This window comes from Rousettus aegyptiacus, unplaced genomic scaffold (assembly GCF_014176215.1).
Source record: "Rousettus aegyptiacus isolate mRouAeg1 unplaced genomic scaffold, mRouAeg1.p scaffold_m13_p_3, whole genome shotgun sequence".
Lineage (NCBI taxonomy): Eukaryota > Metazoa > Chordata > Mammalia > Chiroptera > Pteropodidae > Rousettus > Rousettus aegyptiacus.
In genome coordinates this window covers 42,753,935-42,775,947 of record NW_023416306.1, presented here as the reverse complement: position 1 = coordinate 42,775,947, position 22,013 = coordinate 42,753,935, and the positions used below count along the sequence as shown (strand labels likewise).

Here is a 22,013-nt window from a genome sequence, read left to right as displayed (position 1 = left end):
CACATATCCAGAGCATGTGTTGATTCTGGTAGGGCCAATTGCTATCTTCTGTAAGATAGATGGTTCTTATATAATTAATATTCTACCAGGTGGCTTAGCAAGTTCCCTGAGGAATGGTACAATATCAAGGGCTTGGCTTAGGCTCTGCTGCTGACAGCTTGGGAATTCACCAGCAGAAGTATCCAGATCATCTTTTGTAAGCAGGAACCCAAATTGTTGGAAGATGCATAGCCTCTATTCAGTACTATGGGTGCCATTTATGGGCTTGTTGCATAGGCACTGGGGTGCTTGAAAAGGGAGGCTAGCTAAGAGTCACAGGATGGATCATTCCATACATGTGGTTGTTGAGACTCTTCTCTGTAGCGGATGCTCTTGGGCGGGTACCAATGTGAAATCTGCTTTGTGTTCATTCCCATAGGTTCTTCCACATACCTCTCTTCCAGACTTTCTTTTCTCTGATCTCCACATATTTTTTTTCTTCCATGTTTCTATCTAAATTGTCAAGATATTCACTACTGCTTAAAAGCTAGTGTGCATTTGAAGTGGACAACCAAGTGTGTCACTCATCGTTTTGCCCAATAAGATTTCCCTTTCCCTTTCTTCTTTGAGGCCATGCTAAGTGGGGATATAATTGAATAGTAGTCTGTTTCTGGCCAGAGCTAGTAAATTACATCAACTCAGTTGTGCACCAAGACTGAGTTATTTCCTCCATCATTGGTGGTTTGTAGGTAGCAGTGTGGCAGCTGCCCATGGACCATAGGGAGTAGCCACATGTGGTGTTGCTGCCCAAATCCATCACTCACTTGCAGTGTGTTCTGACTATAGCACCTATGTGTGGCTCAAATGCATTTACCCTACAAGACGAACTTTGTGAAGAATGAGATGATTGAACAGTGGTGAGGGTGACCTGGAGAGGAGGTAGTTAAATCCTGGGAACAGGCAAGACTGAGTAGATATTACCAAGAGGCATATAAGCGCAGAGTAGGTCATGAGTTTGATATTGGAAATGAGGACTGTTGACTACGTTTGGGGGCATCTGAATAGAGATATTGTGGTGGTTTTAAAACACGTTTGCAAATTCTTGGACATTCTTTCAATTAAGAGGTAGAGACTTCATCAACTCCCCCTTGAATCTGGATGGAGCTTTGTGACAATTTTGAAAAACAGAATGTGGCAGAAGTGATGCTATATGACATACAAGGCTAGTTTAGAGAAGACCACGTTAGCTTTTCTGTAGACACTTGTTCTGGGAGCTGTCTGTGCCCTACGATCAAAGCCCACTAGGAACACACTTGTAGTTAAACAAGTTGGATTTAATAATGGATAACTGGTATAGATGTCTGGTAGACAGTTGGCTCTACAGGTCTGGAGCTCAGGAGAGAATTCTGGAGAGTGGAGGTATAGATTAGGAAGTTCATTAGCAGGGAGAAAGCACTTGAAGTCATTTGAATGGATGAAGTCACCAGAGAGATAATGCATATTGAGGAGGAAAAAAAGAACCTACAACAGCACCTTTAATAACAACATTGAAGGGATCAAGAAGAAAGAATTATTTTCAGGGAGACTGAGAGAAGCGGGCAAGATAATTAGATGACAAGCAAGAGAGATTATTTCAAAGAAGTCAAGAATTAGAGTGTGCATAAAGAAGGCTTGTTCTCCAGACTCAAATACAATGGAGGGAGATCAAGTAAGACAAAGACCGAAAAGTGTTCCTTGGATTTAGTAATGATGATTTTGCATTGTTGGAAAAAGGAGTTTCAGGGAAATTGTGGACTGGTCAGTGATGGGAGCAGAAACTAGAATGCAGAGTAAAGGAGGGAAGAGATTAGAAGGAGGGTACCAATACTACATCATGTTGGCTATCTCCATACCATTTGTCTGTATATATTTCTTTTTCTATAATTCAGTAACCCGTAAAACAATCACATCATATCTTGAGACATATAATTCCACAATAACATAAATAGATCATTTTCTGGTATATATTTAGTGTTATACTTTAAGCTGAAGTTTCCAGTTATAAATATATTACTCTGTGTGTGTATTGTTATAATCACTTTATATCTCTTAATGTTTATTTCTCTTGCAATTAAAATAGTTCACCATTTAAAATAGTACCCAGTGTACAGTGTTCATTGGTGCCTTGTAATTATTTCAGAAAAACAATCTCAGTTTAAAATTATAAACTCTTGAGGCATCTCTGCAGGAGGAATAGCTTACTTTTGCCAGGGAAGTCTGGGGAAAATTATTTTAGTCATAGCCTGCTAATTCATTGGCCTGATTGTCAAGGAAGGCTGGCATGGTTCTCTGCTTATCCAAGTGGGGGTCAAGCCCTCCTTGGCAACAGTGAATGAGTTGCTAGGGGGTTGTAGAGAGGAATTTTTCTCAGTTCAACCTGTGAGTAGATTTTGCCGTAATAGCCTCTAAAGGTTCCTTTAAACCTCTTTCCCATCTCTTTTCAGGGAGAATCTTACCCCATCTCCTTCATTATTTGCTTGTGGTTTCGTTTTCGTACCTGCATGGAGGCAAGCACTAGGACGAGGATGGGGAAAAGGCCTTCACATGAAGAGTTTACATTTCAAAGAACATGAAATTTATATTTCAAATGTCACTTCCAAAAGAGGCTTTATGCACAGACAAAACACAACCAAGATTTGCAAGATGATATGTGGCCTGCATTTTAAACTCCTGTTCCATTCCTGGGCTACACTGGCTGCAGCATCTTTTTACAAATCCTATAGTTTCCTTGTAAATAGCACTGCGGAGTGTACTGTACTTAGAAACATTCTTTTGTTAGATATGAAGTTTAAAATGTCCTATTAGTTTAAAAAACTTTTTTTTTTGGCATTTCTTTATATTTTTGGATGCCATAAACCCCTAAAATAAAAAGTTCTTGGGCGTTTCTCAACATCTGAGAAGCCCTGCCTGGGGCAATAACTTTAATTTTCTGTGGGAGGAACTGTGGGGTGTGGAAGATGATCTCGTGAGAGCTCAGCAGGCTTTGAGAAAGGTAGAAACAAAACCCTTATGTATTGAGCATGCTATTTTGTGCTTAGCACTTACTAGGGGCTTCACATTCTACATTTAATCAGGTGGACTTGCATGGAATGAGGCCTGAGAACACAAAGTCCTGGAGGAGATGGTCTGAGCAGTCATCGAAAGGTAAACTGCAGCACGTGGGACTTAAAAACAATTAACGATGGGGTTTCTGGTAAGGATAGAAGGAAAAAAATCTTGGCACATTTGTTCTGCACAAATACTTGTGTCATCCTCACTTGTGTAGTCTTTGTGACTTTTTGTCTGGGTTCATCTGGTTAGCAGATGGGTGCAAATGCCTTTAGCCTCAAGGAAGGCACGCAGAAGGCACGTATGAATCTCGCGTGTGTGATAAACAGGAGAAGCTGAGACTTAGAGCATTTCAGGTGTGTGAGCGCCTGCCCATGTGTGTGTGCCCGCATGCGTGCACACATGTACACTAGTGCAGAACGTACCAGTAGTTTAAATCAGATTTTCAACTGGGAAGATTCACATGCTTCTTTAGTGAATATATTTTTAGAAATGAAAAGTAGAGCATGTTCCAAAAGTTCTTCTGCCATCAGGAATATGAGGGCTTTTATTTATAGTAAATTCAGGTCCCCAAATACCTTCAGTGATAGTATTAATGGGGCAAACAAACAAAAAAAATTAAGCAATAGTTTGTTCTTATTTTACCTTATTTCCCTTGCCTTTGGAAAATAGAGGCTTTTTTTTTTTTTTTTACACTATGATTAGAATTCTTTTCTAAGATTTATTTTAATATAATATCCTGCCTAGGCATCAAGAATATGGGTAGTATAGTTGACTTTGTCTCTTGGCCTTGATGATTCAAAGAAAAATACATACATAGGAATCAAATCTTTTGAATTTTTAAATATTTATTATAATGGAAACATACATGCGATAGAAATATACATGGAATGGAAGTACAATGGAAATATATAGCAATAACTAGAGAAATCTTTACTATTTATTGAGCCACTACTATATGCCAGATTCTTTTTATATAGTCACTATATCATTGAAGTTAAACAAACAATCTTATAACATATATTTTAAGATCATCATTTGTTTCAATGGAATGTCAAAGACATGAGGTAATTATTCCAAGGACACTGAACTGGTTAGTGACAGAGCTAGAAGTTTGAACCAAGGTTTGGCTGACTCTGAATCTTATATTTTTCCCATGTAAACAATCTGCTTCTGTCATGACAATTACTGAGAATGACACTGAGTTGTATTACTAAGAAGGCAGCTATGTTTATTATTCAGTACTGTCTATATTCAAAGTACTATTTGCTGAGATTTCTTCGAGGCACAATGACAAACGATATGGAATCTAGGTCAAAGATGAGGTGTCTCTGCCCTCATAGAACTCAAGAGGGAAAGTCTAAAAAAATTAATGATGATAGAGCTTAGCACATTGACCCACTGTGAGAGGTAGGGGCAGGGGCTGTCTTTACAGGGTTGGCTGTCCTGGCATGGTTCCCCATTCTGGCATATGGGGTGATAGGCCCTACCGGTTGATCATTTGGATGTGTGAAAACCTGGAATAATACTTTGGTCCACCCAGTCAAAGTGGTTTTACTTGTTCATAATTTAATCTGCTGCTTTGATATTCCATTTTTCCTTTCAACCAGCCCTGCTGCCTATAGTTTATAGGAGAGACGTAATCACCATTTGGCATTATGTTCTTTGGTTCAGGCTTGCCAATCACATTTAAAATGTGACCCATAATAACTGTCTATTTGGCAAGGGCATTCATTCATCGCACTGAGTTTCTATAATTCCTTATTGGTAGAAGCCTGGTTTGTGTGGTGACAGGGAAAGTTTGTATTAGGCCAGATGTGGTGCTCACACAAACTAGGGCATACTTAGAAACTTTATTCAAAAAGAGGGGGACAATATAATCAATTTGCCAACCCTTCGCTGGTTGGGAACTCTGGTGGATAGCTCCAATCTCCTATGGGCATTGCTTTTGGGCACTGTTTAGAACACACAGGACATGCTGTTACTGTACTAACCAAGTCACTACATCTCAAGGGCAATCCTTTGGAATGCGTCATTCCACCCAGGCACTGTGGTGGCTGCTCTTTCTAAGCATTCAACTGACTATATCTACTGAAGGGTCAGTAGCTCGAGTTCATACCCAGGCTAGGGCACCAGCCTCCTGATCGCCAGGGGATGTCAGTGCCTTACGAGCCAGGATGTGGAAAACAATGAGGATTGCCTCAGGCTCTGGCAGGTGAACCCAAATGTCCTTCCACATATTCTGACTCCACAAGGGCTTATGCACAATCATCTATCCCTTGGTTCCCCATTGTTCAAGTTATAAAGCTAATCATTCCTTTAAAATAGCCCAACTATCAGTGCAAAGGGTTAACTGCCAGTGTTCATGAGTGATTATCAGCCAAACCACTCTGAGTTCAGCTCACTGAGTGCTGCAGTTTGTTTCTGTTTCCATCCAGGTGGTGCAAGTGTGGGGCTTAACAGCCAGTGTGAATTGGTTGCCCCAACACTACCCACCTGTATACCGACATCAGAGGGAATTTTCACTATTCCCACTCTGCAGGCTGCAGGGACCAACACAGGAATAAGAGCTGGGGCATTCAGAAGATCTACGTACTTTACAGGGCCTAGAAGCACCTGCATTTCTAGAGAGAGTGAGCTAGTGGAGAGGGTGCACCTGCAAACAGGCATGCCACTTAGTCAAAGTGGGAGTCTGAGCCATGGCAGAGGTGATTTGATGTAAATATTCTCAATCCACCATTTGATAGGAAGGGAAGCTCTTATCATGATATGCTGCTCCTTCGTGAAAGGTTCTACCTAGAGGAACACTGTGTCCACTGGTAGGAGCTGTTGCTCTAAGGAGTACAACAGATTTCTGCCCCTTCCAGATTCGGGACCAAAGCCCTAATGTACTCTCTCCTCCTGTTGCCTCTTACTTTCCAGAGTCGCAGCCATATCTAACTCAAATGGTAGTCCTGCTTGGGAGAGTCCCAGAGCTTTAATCTGCTTCACTAATATTTTTGCCTTCTCAAAGGTGACTTGGTGTTCTGATCCCCAGTTCCATATGTGTCCTTTCTTTTCTAGGTGATATAAGGGATGGAGGTACTGTGCTAGGTGGGGAATAAAAGTCCTACAAAAACTCCCAATCCCTACAAAATCTTGTACCTCTTTTGCATGATCAGGAATTGAATAAGCTTGCACCTTGTCAACAACGGCATCTGTGAAATACCCATCTCACACAACCAGATGACTCCCAGCAACTTTATGGCAGTGCCTGTTCCTTGAAATTTCTGTGGGTTCACTGCCCATTCTTTTGCTCACAGATGTTCCAGACAAATCTACAGAGTGTCCCACAGCGGGGACAAGTCTTCACACATCAACATGATGTCATCAGTGTAATGGGCCCATTTTGGGGAAGGAGACAGAAACAGATCTCCATCTACCATCTCATGACATACTGCAGGGCTGTGCAGATAGCCTTGGGGAAGCACTTGAAGGGTCCATTCTTGCCCCTCCCATGTGAGGGCAAATTGATCTTGTGACTCAGCAGCCAGGGTATACTGAAAAAAAAAAAAAAAAAAAAAAAAAACACTTGCTAAGCCCAGAATAGCATGGTACACTCCTAGGACCACGGCCAAGGTACCTGAGATGGTGGCAACGTTGGGCACAGCTGCATGGATGTTTAATTTGCGATACTACATGAGCATCCACCATGAGCCACCTTACTTTACTACTGGCCATACCAGGCTGTTGGAAGGACTATGGGCAGAGTATGCAAAGCCCACTCGGTGAGGTTCTTGGATACTCTATCTTATTTCCTTATACCTCATGCCAGGGAATTTATATTGAGAGTTATCACTATTTGCTGGGGTGTCCAGTTGGCATTTCCCCTCAGCACGGGTTTGATCACTCTTACCCAGAGGCAGAATTCACCAACAGAGATTTTATCTACTGGAATTTACAATTGGACCTCCCACCTGGATTCATGAGTTACTTCACGCCCTGGGTGAGGGAGAGATACTCAGTTTCCCCTGGGATCTCACTGTCCTGCTGCAGACTGGACCTATTGAAATGCATTATACCTGGACTGGAACATACATTATTGGAAGAGGGGGAAAATGTGGTGGTTTCAGTCTAGCATATTCCACCGCAGACCATCTTCTCACTCCTGATAGTGCTGCCTTCCCCAGCCAACACATGTGATATGCACAACCAGGTCCTAAAGCTGCAGCCACATTAATAGCTAAGGGTCAGGCTACAAGTGTAATTCTTATAGAAAATGAAGAACCTTCCATACAAGTTCCTACTAATATCTCTCTTTTCAACCTTAGACTTAAGCTGCTCCTTCAGTGTCTATTCATGGGATGGGAACTTGATGAAATCCCTTTCTGCAGTAGGCCCACTCATATGCTTGGTTAAGGAATCAATCCACTTTTTGGGTATGTGGGCAGCTGCCCCTCTCTAGCTCATCGGGTTGTTATGGTGGGTATCACCACTTTTAGGAAGGGGACTGGAAAACCCTGAAGCAGTACATTAAGGAAGAACAAGTTAGGACTAGTCTCTTGATTTACCTGATATTGCCACGATTGATCTCCAAACCTGTTTTTTTTTTTTTTTTCTGTCAACCAAATTACACAGGCAGCCCATCAAACTGTTGACTAGAAGGATCCTAAAAATACCACCACCAGAGTCATGAGCAGTGGCTATCCTCAGATTAGGGAGTGGTTCATGTGGCTTACAATGGGTTACGGACATCTGAACACTCTTGTACCCCTATGCTGGGTGCAAAACACCACTCTAAACAGAACCAACCCAACTGTATCAGGGATATATGATGAATATCACTGGAACCGTGTAGTCATTTGATCACAGTAAAGGGGAGCAACTGGTTTGGAACTGGCGGGCTGGTTGAACTATGAACGTATTTATCGGGTAGCTCCAGATGGGACCTAAGAGTTGTGTGGCACACATTTTTGACCATGGCTTTCATCTAGGTTGCTGGGCTGCTGCACCCTGGGTTTTCCTTGGGTGCAGGGAGAATCCACCCCTAGTAACAAAAGTTGCCTCCCTCCCTCTCCTCAAATCCAGATGGTCACATTCTGTTTTTCACTGGCATAGTTGATCATCTGCCAGTCTTTGTTCTCTCCATTGTCCTGGAGAACATTATAGGACACCCAGAAGCCCTTTACTATAATCACCCAACAGTTGGCAAAGCCTGTCCTTAGTGAACACTGAGGTGTCTCTAGAGGGGAAAGCTGTCCTCCAAAGTAGGATGGCCTTGGACATTATTACTGCCTTGGAAGGAGGCGCTTGTGCCATTATCTAAGCAGAATGTTGTGTTTATACCTGACGAGTCTGCTAATGTATCATCTTTATTAAAGCATAGGAGGATACGAGTGAATGGCCTGAGTGATCTGACCCCCAGCCTGGAATTTAATAAATCAGTGGGGCTCTTGGTGGAAAAAATTGTTACTTGCTTTGGGAATCATTATCTTAATCTGTGGTTTCTCTTGTGTGCCTACATTGCTGCTATGGTATCTACCTCTAGTGCAGCCAGATAGCAGCCAATGAACTGCCTCCAGGCTAATGAAACCCCTTGCTCAGGGCGCATTGTGGGAACTGGGGACATGTAAGATTGTAAGAGCCAGTCATGAGGGTAGAGTATTGGCAGAGATCATCAGGAAGACATGACTGCTGGTTGACCCTCAAGCTGGACCCAGGCAGTCTAGGTAACTGGAGGCTCCTTACCCCCTCCCCTGTCCTTGGAATGTACATTCTGCCTTCTTTCCCCATATCAGAAGTGCCTCAAGGACACAGCCTTGAGATAGTAATGTGTTATTGAGACCATATGTGACTGAACCCATTAAGGCCTCTATATATACATTTTTAAGATTCTGGTGGGCAGTGCGGAGACCTCCTAGTCTTGTTGCTTCCCAAGACAAGCCTTGTGTATAAGTTCCCTTGCTTGTTAAATCTGCCACCTACTAATATGGAGTGCTCTGCATCTTTCTCTGTCTCTCCTTGCCCTCCATTAATGGGGGCCAGTTTCAGATTTCAGCTGGGGAGCTCCCCTGGTTTTGAACCAACATATTCGTACTGCTAGTCGCCTTAATCTGTGTTCCTATAGGTGAGATTAGGCCTTTCTTTTTATGTCTGTTTGCTCTGTGTTCCCTCTTCTGTGAAATTACTATTTATGTTTTTGTTCATTTTTTCCTTGGGTTACATGTCATTTTATATCTTCATGTATGAAGTATTTGTTCAAATCTTTTGTCTTTTTTCCCCTTGGGATGCATATCTTATTGTTGATAGCTATGTGAGTTGTAAATATCTTCTACTTTTTAAAGTTTCTTTGAAGTATCTTGATAAAGAGAAATTTCTTATTTTAATGTAGTTGAATTCTATTTTTTTCTCTTAAATCTTCTGTCTTTAATGTTCATTTAGTTTTGTTTTCATAATTTTCTGGATAAAAGGCTTGAACATTTTCTGTTAATTTATTCATGTGTTTATTACAGTTTTTGTCAGAATAGTGTTTAATTTTGTATATTTATATTTAAATTAATGTAAATTAAATTACATATTATTCTCACTTTAAATTATAGGTTCAATGATTTGCAACAAAACTTCTTAATCTCTTTATAAATTCTCAACTTAAAGGACCACTCTGGGCATCTTTAAAAATAAGTATTTATACCAGCTATATCCAATTTATCTATTACAGTTAAGATGTAATGTCCAAATAGAAAAAAAACTTGGTGACCATCAGCCTTATAGAGCTTTGGTTTAAGTCATAAAACCATATTACTTTGGCTAAAATCTATGTACTAGCCTTTATAATCTAGGAGGGTCTGATCTGTGCACAAATCCATTTGTGAAGCTAAAGCTGCTCTGGTGTAAGTGTGCCACCAGGATCCATTTCAAAACACTGCTTCCTGGCCAAGGTCAGTGGCTATCACCAAAGTAACCAGAGAATGCCAGTGTCCTCACTCTCAAAAAGCCTACAATTTTGCAACATTAAATTTCAGCGCTTTTTGTCTCTTTTAATGATGGAAATACTTTCTGTTTATCATTAAAGGAAAAGATTATTACTTTCCTATGAGAAGTTTTAACAGAAAAAAAAGCTTTAAAAATTTTCCCAGAAAATAGCACTTTTTCCCAGAAAATAGCAAGTTTTATTTTCAGAGAGGGCGAGGAAATCAATATAATGTTTCCAGGTTTCCCCACACTGGAGACTGATTGCTAAACTAAATGCTCTGTAACTTTACTACCTAAACTGGAACTCCAGGTGTAAGAGTATCTTCTTTATTTACTCATTTACCTTACCAAGTATACTTAGTGGTCAGTATTTCTCACCTTTCTAAGAGCACACTCACTTACACTACCCTCAGTGTATGTAATTAGGATAAAGCCCTATAATGGAAGGCATTTAAAAGGAGATGAGCAAACACATACAGAGTGGGATGAAGCCAGATTTTGCTTTGAATAGGACTTACATGATCAGTTTAGTTTTATTTCAAACATAAGCCCCAAATATAGCCCTTTTGACCTGAGTACTCCATCCCTAAATGGTAAACTAAACATTCATGAAAATTTAATGGTGAGGAAATTAGTACCTTCTTATATTTCAGACTGTGAAATGGCACCGGGGCGCACTTTCAGCAACAGGCAGAAGTGTGTGGAAGTGCTGGACCAAGCCTGAAACATTTGCCTCTTCAACCTGTCATCCTTCTCCAAGTCAGCCGGTGGCTGAGGCGTTCTGACAAGACACCTTCAGGATGCCACCCAAGAAAGGTATTTCAAAATAAAGACCTGATTGTAGAATATTTTACCTTCCTTAGAGATTAGGCACTTTGGAAAGTTCTAATTTCCACAATTTTTGCTCCCTCTTTGGGGCTTTCCCCTTTCTATTTTACTGTGGTTAGAGTTCCTTTGTTTCTTAAGAAATTGGGAAGGGTACAGTATTTCATCAACTTTTTTTCTTTAATGTACATATGATTTCACCCAACGGTAATGCTCAACTTACTTTTCTTTCATTTAAGAAGACAATGGGGGCAAACAAAAATACACTGAGATTCCAGTACGGCCACTAAAATTCAGGGTACAGTGCATAGCAGTGACCTACTGTCAGGTTGCTGTGTGGAACAGCTCTGTGAAGGAGACCTGTTCTCCTTCGGTTTGCGAATTAAATGTAGTCTGAATTATGTAAAATTGAAAAGGAGAGGAAACAGGATTAGGTAGAGCAACTGAAGAAAAGAGACTTAAAAAGCTCTTGGGATATTTCTGTGAAGGGGCGAGCAATGTGATAAAACACATTTTTTGTTGCTGTGACTTGTCATAGAGTTGCTTTTCAGTACCATGGAGATAATGTGTGGCATGTTCAGCTGTGATTCCATGACGCTTACATAGCTTACATTTGGAACTATTGTCAGCTTCATTTAAGTTCCCAAAAGACAAACTGGTAGTATTTTTTAAATATGGAAAACCTGGAAATACATCTTTACTTTTCATCATAGGACTTCTAATCTAGATGGCCTCAGTGCCGTCATTCCTTTATCTGACTTATTTAATCATAGAATGGAAAGTGGAGACAGATACCACACTTAGGGATAACCTGTTAAACTCTTCCAGCTTCAGTCTTGTTTCTTGAGAATCAAAGAAATATCCTATTTTATATGCTCAATAATTTTATTGACTTCAAAACATCTAGACAGTCTTAGGAATATTACTGAAGTAGGTAACAAAAACAACAACTTCTTTTGAGGGAGTATGCACTTTTCAAAGGAAATCATTAGAAATAGCCCAGAGCTGTAGATTGGCTTTTAACAAGTGGAGTTGGTTTTCCATTAATAAAGGCAGAGTTCAAATCTTAAATAAGATGCTAGACTTCAGCACCTTTAAGATTTCCCTAACTGGGATCTTTCAAGCCTCTCAGGCTCTTTTGGTAGTGATGATGTTGGCTCTTTTTAGATCTCCAACAACTTTTACCAAAACCTGCAATAACTCAGGCTATCTTAAATTACCACCATCTCATTAAATAAGTAAGATCGGAATTGATTATCCTTGCTGTTTATCAATGCTATTATTTATCATTTATTTACGTATTTACAACAGGTGTTGAAAAGTTTATCTTATTCTGCTTATGAATAGAATATATGTTGTTGCAGAAAAATGTATAAATTTTACAAAAAAATATTAAATGATGACATCAGCAGAAATACAGAATCCTACCACAAAAAGATCACCATTGACATTTAGGTCTCTTCTTCTAGACTTTTTCTATGAAAGCTATGTTTGGTATATGTTTAATAACATGGACACAAATTAATATATAACAGATGTAAGTTTTTTAGAGATTGCTTGGGCTTCATAAGAAAGAAAAAGAGTGATAACATTGCCTGTTTGGGTTACATAATATATCATAACAATAGCTCTGTACAATGTGCAGTGATGAGTTACCATGATGGCTACATGTGACATCTTACTGTGCTGTCTACCACTTTCAGCAAACCATGAAGGAACATAGCAGGTCAAACAGCAGGATATTGCTTAGCATACTACACTTCTCTAGACAGAATGCAAGGAAACACTATGTCTAGGAGCAGCCCATGAAGAGATGGAGGAAAGTAAATTTGTCTGCCTAGATTCCTCCTATCTCCTATTTTACCCCATGGAGAGTTAACATGCTTCCGAGTTGTGTTATCGAGCTCCTTTGATAGGACATCTCTGTAAGATGCCAGATTTAGGGTCTCTGGAAGTGGAAGAGGCCCTAAGACTGGGTTTGCAGGTAGTCTACTCTGAGCTATGCTTAGCACTTCAAGGACAAGTGATTGATTTGGGCTGGGATGCTGTTGGAGCCATAGGGAAGGAGGTGTGTTTGAAAGAATTTCATGAGGTACATGAGGTTTCTGTCTGATACAGAAAGGGACTACAAAAACATTTGGGATATAGAAATTCTAGTACTTGATGAGATTGAATGCAGAAAGATGAGGAAGAGGAAGTTATCAAAAGTGACTCCCGTTTCCAGCTTGGTCAACTTAGTAGAAGGAAATCCCCTCAAAAAATAAAACAGAAAGGCACCAGGAAAAAAAAAAAGTTTGGTTAGGATGTGGCTTGATTATCTGCAAGATATTTTCTGGAGCTCAGGAGAGAAGCGAGTGTTGTTGATAGAGTTTGGCATCATCTGGAAGTTGAAATTACTAGAATCACATGGCTTCCCAGGAAGACTATATAGAGAGACAAGAGAATATAGCCAATGAGGGTACTCTGGACAACTTCAGCATATAGTGGTGGATGAAGGTGGATAAGCCCTTTGAAAAGAGAGGAAGGATGGTTCAGAGGGATAAGAGGAGAAAGCCATTATAAACTCTGAAATGACATACAAAATAATGGTGGCAAAATAAATGTTGCCATATATTGTTTGGCCATATGAATTTTGTTTTTCAACAATGTGAAGATAAACCTGAGGTTTGCTTGTACAAATTTTTCAAAATTTTAAATTTGTTTTACTACATTTAAAGATGAATAGATAGCATTTCCTACAACATAAATTAGATAGATAGGTAGATAGATAAATAGATGATAGACAGATGGATGAGTTATGATCATAAATTCTCAAAATTCACTCTTTATTTATTCATTTATTCATTTGATCACTTAAATTCATTTAACAATTAATTTTATTTTTTTTTATGTGCTCTGGGAAGACGTGATATGACAATGTCTTTCTCTCAAAGAGGGTGTAGATTAACCTCTGTGTTCAGGGTGGTGCCAAACAATTAGCTGAACAAAACCAGAATCAAAACATTGCTTTACAAGCCAGAGTGGGCCTTTTAAAATTAGGAGCATTGATGCACTTGTCTTTAACTTGGCCTGAGCTTTCAAAATTTCTCTCACATGGACAGCACATCAGTGATAAAGAATGATATTCCTCAGAGTGATAAAATAGTGACACCATTTTAATTTCATTTCTTTCATTCCATTTTTAAAAACAATCTTAATGAGGTATAATTTATGCACAATAAACTGTACACATTTAAAATGTACAATTTGACAAGTCTTAACAAATGTATGAATGCTGTAAGAACAACCACATGAAAAATTTCATTGCCACCAAATGTTCCTTATGGCCCTTTGGCATAAATCTATACATTCCACCCTCATCTCTTATATACTCCACTCAAGACCCCAAGCAATCCCTAATCTTTTAGCCACTGAATTAGTTTGCATTTTATAGAATTTAATGTCAACGGAAAGATATAGTAAGTACTCTTTTGTGTCTGGCTTCTCACATTTAGCATAATGCTTTTAAGATTCATCCACATTATTAAATGTGTCAGTAGTTTGTTCCTTTTTATTGCTGAGTAGTATTCCATTGTAGGGGTGTATCACAGTTTATTCACTTACCAACCAGCTGAGGAGTATTTTAGTTGTTTTTAATTTGGAATAAATTGGAATGAAGCTGATATGGATATCTGAGTAAAAGTGTTTTTTGCGTGTCAATTTATGGATTGGAATTGCTGGATTAAATGGTGTTTGATTAACTTCATGAGAGTCTGCCAAATTGCTTTCTAAAGTAGCTGTATGATTTCATATTTTTACCAGCAGGATATGAAAATTCTAGTGATCCACATTATCACCAATAGTTGATATTACAAGTAAATTATTTTAAATTTATCCTTTTAGTGAAAATGTATAGTAGTATCTCATTGTGGTTTTAATTTGCATTTTCCTTATGACTAATGGTGTTTAATATGTTTTTATGCTATTTTATTTCTTTTGTCCCTTTTAGTCTCTGTTCTTTATTCTTTTTCCTACATTCTTTTGATTAAGTATTTTTAAATTCCATTCTATCTCTACTATTGTTATATTAACTATATCTTTTTTCATTGTTACTCCATTTAAGAGGGTTTACAATATACATCTTTAACTTATCACACTTGACCTTTAAATAATGATGTATTATTTTACATATATTTTAAGAATCTTTCAACGATATAATTTCATTTCTCTCTCATATACTTTGTGTGTATGCGTGCATGTGTGTGTGTATGAGCACGCATAACTGTTTATTATTTTTATCTACTAATTCTATCATCTGTCATTTTTGGGTCTGTTCCTGTTGATTTATTTGATTGCTCCCCTAATTGGGAGGCATTATTTTTCTTACTTTTTTGCTTACCTGTTGGAAATGTTGAATTTTACATTTTTGAGTCTTGGCTTTTTTTTTTTTTTTTTTGCCTTCCTTTATATAGTGTTGAATTGTTTTCTGGGATGCAGTTAAAGTACTTTGAATTACTTGGATGCTTTTGAGAGTTGCTTTAAGCTCTCTTAGGGCTAATTCGGTCTAGGCAATTACTCTCTGAAGACTCTAACCAATGCTCCATGAATTAAGAGGTCTCTCCTCTCTAACTGGTGGAAAACCTAAACTATTCTTGACTCTTGTGATCTCCAGAAACTATGCTGCCCACTCTTCTCTCGTGATTCTTTTCTTAGTTGTAGTAGTAACCACACATGTATGCATACATTAGTATTCGATCTAAGTTTGAAGGGATTTATCTGCAGATCTCCAGAGCTTTCTTCTCTGTAGCTCTTTTCTGATATTTTATCCCACAAATTATGGCTACCTTGGACTCCTTAAAAGCATAACTATGTCTCCTCAACTCAGCAAGATCAGAAGCCTCTGTTTGGGTCCCTCTTCCTGTGTTGCAACCTAGAAACTCTCAGGCAAAATGATCAGGCAATGTCAGGGCTTATCTCATTTGCTTCCCTTCTTTCAGAGGTCATTGTCTTGGGCTGTTTGTTGTGCAATGTCTGAAAAGAGATGTTTCATATATTTTATCTGATTTTTAGTTGTTTATGGAAAGAGAGTTAACGCATTCTGAGTTACTTTATTGTAGCTGGCAGTAAAATTCCAATACTGAGATTACAGTATGCTTGGGCTTAATTATTTGAGAATTCTCTTTAGTTATCATAACTTTTAGAAAATGTAAGCAGGTAAATGAGAATATCTTCAAACATATTTTTCTGCTTTGGAGACATTCTTATAAGCCTGCTTTTTAGCCAGTGATACGGATTTTTAGTATTTGAGTTTCTTATGCCAATTCTAATAAATATTGGGTATATCCATATGTCTTTTTATAATGGGAAAAGAAAGATGAAATTCCACTCTTGTCTGATGTCTTCATAGGTTGTAGAAGGACCTGAAGGAGAGTTATGAAGTCTATAACTCTATTAAGTGAGACAATGATAAAATGTAGAGATTTATATTTACTAGTACTAGTATTATTATTAAATTATCCTTTTATTTCCTTATGTTTGAACAATTTGTGTACCTTTAATTTTAATGCATTAACACAACATTTATTGATTATTGAATACAATGAAAAGTATAACAGACACTCTTTGATTTTAAGAAACTCATAATCTATTTGAAGAGATCAGACAAATATATAGAAAAAGTTAAAAAGCAGTATAAGATCATAATGAGAAAGATGATTGGGTGTAGGATATGAAGTGTGGATTGAATTGTAGAGGCAATATACACTATGCATTAGAGACAATATACACTATGCACTTTTTGTCTTTTCCAACTCTTTAATCTTTTTCTATGGCTCTCTAATGAGCATTCTTCAGTTTATCCAGATCATCTCTTGGATGCAGAGCTAAAGCATTCAGCAGATATGAATATGAGCAACTGAATATGTTTAGATGATTACATCAGATTTATGACTGCTACAGTTCTGTGTTTATGCATCTCAAACCTGTTCTTGCTCTTATCACTATACCATGTCATTATCTCTTGGCAGTGCGGGTAATAGAACAAATGTTGGAATTATGCAGACCCAGGTTTGAATTCTTTCTTCACTTCTTGGAGGCTTTAGATCTTGAATAGACATATTTGTTAAGGTCAATTTAATTAAAGAACATATTTCAGCTTAGCTAGCCTAAGCTAAAAAATAGGAGAGATTGAGGACTCATAAAACCCACAAGTTAGAATAAAGTTGAGTCTCAGGCTCAGCTAGAACCAGAGACTGAAGCATAATAGCAAACCCAGAAAATTCTCTTTGTCTCTTACCTCTGAGAATCTACTTCATTTTCATTTTTTTTTTCTGGCTGCATATGATTTTCTCTCTTTTATAGTAGACATGACAGGTAAGACTGAGGCTAAGAGTGCCCAAAGCTTTCATTTTCTCAGTGATGTGGGTGAATAAATATATGTATGTTTATGTCAGGGCACAGTTCTCAGAAAATATTAGGAAGTTGGTACAAAAGTTCCCATAAAAGCAGAGTAACTGGGATAATAAAATGGTCATTGTTCACTATAACTAATCATTTCATCTCTTTTCATCTAACTTACTTATATGCACAAGATCCTCCATAAATATTAACTTTCTTTACCTTTTTTTCCTTTTTTTCACTCCATCCTAAACAATTTTCTGCTAAGAATAAATAATATGTACTATCTACAAATAGGAATATGTCTTGATTAGAAATTATTCAAATATTATTCAATTATTAAAAGCAGTTTAACATTTTCATAATTTATCAAGGCAAGTATTTATACATTCCTCTTGGGCAAAGTAGATGCAGTAGAAAGTAATGGGGATTAGGTGATTTTGATGATTCCTTACCCAAGACGGTTGTATAGTTACAGAGGCTGCCTGTGGGGTGAGCTCTTGGGGTAATACCCATGGGAGTTTTGCAAAAGACCCTCAGGAGAATGCATTAACCAGGTCAAGAAACCGTAATGTGTGAGTTCCCTTAGGACAAAAGGGATAGTTCTGAAGAATTCATAAATTTTCCTATGCAATAGCCACAGATGGGCCACAAGGCATAATGGCCACCCAATGTGAGCAAAATACTTAACATTTTTGCCCTTTCAATACTTATTCTACTGTTCCAGGTCTTGCAAGAACCAGAAACCACATAGTGAGTGGAGAAGGAGGCATAAGTCAGGAAAAATGGTCAAAGAGATGCCTCTATTCCATCCCCATCGGTCTCTGTGGTTCTTGACATGAGTGAAAAGAGGGAGATGCTTCGAATAGAATATGAAATTGAAGTTTTAATTTAGATTGGACTAGATATTTTAATACCTTAATACCAGAAAATGAATATGAATTATCAAAGTGATATGGTTCTTATAAATGTAAATGACCAGAAAGCTATAGGATCTGCCTAAAATATTATTCAGGGCTGGGAAAGTGAAATCTGATGGAGCTTGATATTAGGTAACATTTATTTATTCTTTCATGAAGCTACACTTATTGAAGTGAACTACAATTATAGTTAGTATGACACATAATATGTTTTGATATAAATATCCAGTTCTTCCTCTTAAGGGAACTAGTTAGAACCTTAAAGTAAGATAGCTAAGGCATTTCTTAGGAGGTGGTATGGCTCATCTACCATCTGTGTTCTCCATTCTGCTCCTGTCTTATCTTAGCTGGGATGTCTATTTGTGACTTCAGGGCCTTAATTACCTGCGACAGAGAGTTCATAATCATTGCTTTCTAACTCATGATGCTACAAGTCTTTTCTACTCCTGAGGGCTAATGGTCTATCTTATTCCTGGTTGTCTTTGACTTTCCTGTGTAGACTGAAGAGGCCTTTCTACCCCCTTGATATTAATGCTATCTTCTGTTTAAAGTAAACTGAAAATGAGTCCCTCATATATGCAACACCATGACACTTCTTGGGTAATAACCAATTAAACAGCCTTCCCAACAATTTTTTTTTTTTTAACCCCGCAACCAATATTGTGTGAAAGTTAAGATTACAACTACCCCAAGCCTTTACATATGATTAATTTGCCAAGTGGAATTCTCTACTTCAAATATACTTCCTTATCACTGAAATTACTGAGTTGCGTTCAGGTCAGTCCTCCAGTCTTTAAACATTTAGTTTATGAGAGGCATTGACCAATACAATGGCATCTCCTCCCCTAATTCTGGCTGCCTTTGAAAATACGTTTTGACTCAAATAAGTTTTCCTGCCTCTCTACTTCTGCTCCAACTCCACTAATACACAATAGTTTTCAAAGTTCTGGAGCTTCTCTGACTCCACCTGGAAATTTTGCTTATAGATACATATTGACGATGCTAACCTTCCACTGAATACTTATAAAATAAATGTATTCTAGTTTTTAAAATACATCTTTAAGTGTATTTTTCCTGGTTCTTTCTGGAAACCATCTCCTGGACTCTGCAGAAGATACTTGCCAGTTCCAGTCAAAATTATAAAGTAACCCAAGATTTGTGTTCTCCTGTGCTTTCCTGTATTATAATAATACCATTTTGACCTAGGACCCAGTAGTCTAAAGCTCTGTCTTCTACTTTTCATTTTAGCTGGCTTTCATACAGGCTTTTGGGTAGAAAATATCAATTCATTATATTTACACTTGAATATAAATTATAGGTAGTTAAAAGTGTGCCTTTCAGCTTTCAGCTATGGCTTATATTTTTTCAGGTCTTGCCTAATTCCTAAAGTATTATTCCATTATATTTCTTCTTTCATCAGAAAGCTTAGATGTTTCTGGATTGCTGCTATGTGACATTTAGAATTCTCAAACAGGTATGTTGTGGTCTTCTGCCATTTGAAGTTAGTCTTACTTTGAACTCATATCTTATCTGTTTGATCTGTTCTCCATTCCCTGCATGCCTGGCACATTTTCCAACATCTATATTTTATTTTGTTGAAGTAATCATTTTAGCCTCTTTTAATCTTTATCATTCCTCTACCCATCTTTAAGTCTCAGTTGATTACCACGTCTTCTGTGATGATTTTCTGTATTTCCTCAGTAGGACTTAATTTCTTTTTCTTCATACTTTCTGTGGTGTTAAGTATGCATCATTTACATGTCATTCTTCTTCAAGTGCTTTGGAGTGGAGACGTTATATATGTCCCTAATATGGATATGACTATTTTTTCCAGACCAAATGTTGAGACACTTGGCCATATCATTTTTTCTCAGTTTGTGTTTCTTAAAATATATACATTTTAAGATTTATTAAATTAAATTTTATTTTGTAACTTTTTTCTTTTCAAATTTACAAGCTTGTAAAAGTCCAAGAATGAAGTGAGTTTGTTGTGGCCACTTGGCTAGTTGCCGTGCTCACTGATGGTTTGTGTCTGCCTCCTGGCACGTTATAACCCTAGACAAAATCTATGCGAGGAACTAGATTATGATGCCTACATTTGGAAAGCCCATAATCAGGGCCAAAATAGATTGATAGACTTGAAAGATATTTCATCCAGATCTGATGGAACATTCCACATTTGCAGGCAGAAAGAAAACATGAGAATGGCTTGTCTTCTTTGGTTTCTAGATCTCTTTAGGTGGTTATTGTTTAATAAGCACTAACATCACTTCTTTGGCTTCAAATTTTCTGTGCCTCTTTTTTTGAACACTTCCTCTCTTTTGACTCCTTTGTTTTCAAGTCTATTAATACTATTATTTTGGCCACTTATTCTCCCCTGGGAGCCATTCTGTCACTTTAGGAAGCCTTTGCATGTGTCAGAGCTCATATTTTATGTTTTGATGTTTACTGTCACTCAAAGGTTTTGTTTTGTTTTGCTTTAATGATATGTGAGAAAGTGTACTCACTTAATAAGCTATGCATTTAACAATTTGTTGGGGTTTTTTTAATAATGAAAAACAGAAAGTTTCACAACATATCATAGCTAGCAAAGTATTTGTGATCAGCACTCTTCCAGAAATTTTAGGACATATCATTATATTACTAATTACACTGGAAGATCTGTGGAAAAAAGGGGCATGCCTAACTTTTAATTCAATATATCCCCACAAGAATAGTTAAGACTTAGTAAATATTGATGGAATGGTGGACTGTACGAATAAGTACGTGGATAAGACATTTATAAGACACCTCCTGAGACCTGCATTTTGGTGGATATAGGCAATTCTAGTCTCAGGCCCCACTCCTTGTTTTTATCTCCTGGTTATAAGGGGTATTAGAAAAGGAAGTTAGCCTCTGGTACTGTTTTCCTTAGCAGGTTATATGGGATCAAAGGTAGAACTTAAGGAAGTAGGTCTATTTTTAGACCCCATGACTTATTTAGATATGTTGTTATAGAAAGTGGTACAAAGATATTTCAAGTGTAGAATATCACACCCAGAGTGCTTTAACACTGCATTCAAACAACCTGGGAGGAGATGGGTAGGAGCATCTGCAAACTGAAATAAACCATCGCAAGCTCCTCTTTGGAATCCACAAGTCTGGCAACTGGTGACTCGGATTGTGGGTCAGGAGACCTGAATGTTATGTCTGGCACCATGCTACCACCTTAGTTTATAGACTTAGAGATTCATATAACAAACCTTTAATAGTTGTTTCTTTTAAAAAATTTGTTTAACTTTTTGTTCCCAGTGAATTTCTCTTGGTCCATGTCTAGGTGTAGGTGAGGGCGCCTGATACTTGTGACCTGTCAGCACCAACTGCTAGGAGGGAAAATTTTCCCATTCAGGAGTGAGTGACATTTGCTTTCTCTATGAAGAGGAATGTCCTGTGTAATGGCATCCAGGAGAGAACACAACTTACAGTTCCCTGCTGTGGTTCCTCTCAATCTTGCAGTTGCATCTCCGCTGAATGGAGGAGGCTTGGGTCACATGAAGGACAGAGCTACCGGACTACATGAATGCTGTAGTGAAACAGTGTCAAATTAAAATATCAAAAATTTCAAGAGGAAAGATTTATACCTACCTTAAAACATATTTTGATATTGAGAGGTATGAAAAATGTAGTTAAAGAAAATATAGAATCTTTTAAGGAGAGTAGGACAGAGCCCTGAAGAAGCAGTCCTAATCTATCTGGCAAGTCTATATTCCCTTCCTGGTTCATGCCCCTTTCTTATTTGTGACTTCGCTCATAATCTTCTTTCCTCTTAGAAAGTTTCCTATACTAATCTGAAGGCCCCAGGCCTTGGGAAAATGTAGTAAATCTGAGACTGGAAGG

The 22,013-nt window shown here is 38.0% G+C and overlaps 1 protein-coding gene across 3 annotated transcripts in view; it reads left to right on the top strand.

Annotated features, from left to right (window-relative positions):
- TMC1 (transmembrane channel like 1) overlaps positions 1–22,013 on the top strand; it is a 202,054-nt gene that overhangs the window by 71,050 nt on the left and 108,991 nt on the right. For all 3 annotated transcript variants that reach the window (XM_036239376.1, XM_036239377.1, XM_036239375.1), the window contains one exon: positions 10,671–10,833. In XM_036239376.1, the coding sequence (XP_036095269.1) occupies positions 10,818–10,833 (16 nt within the window). In that variant the 5' untranslated portion in view covers positions 10,671–10,817. The remainder of the gene's footprint in view (positions 1–10,670; positions 10,834–22,013) is intronic.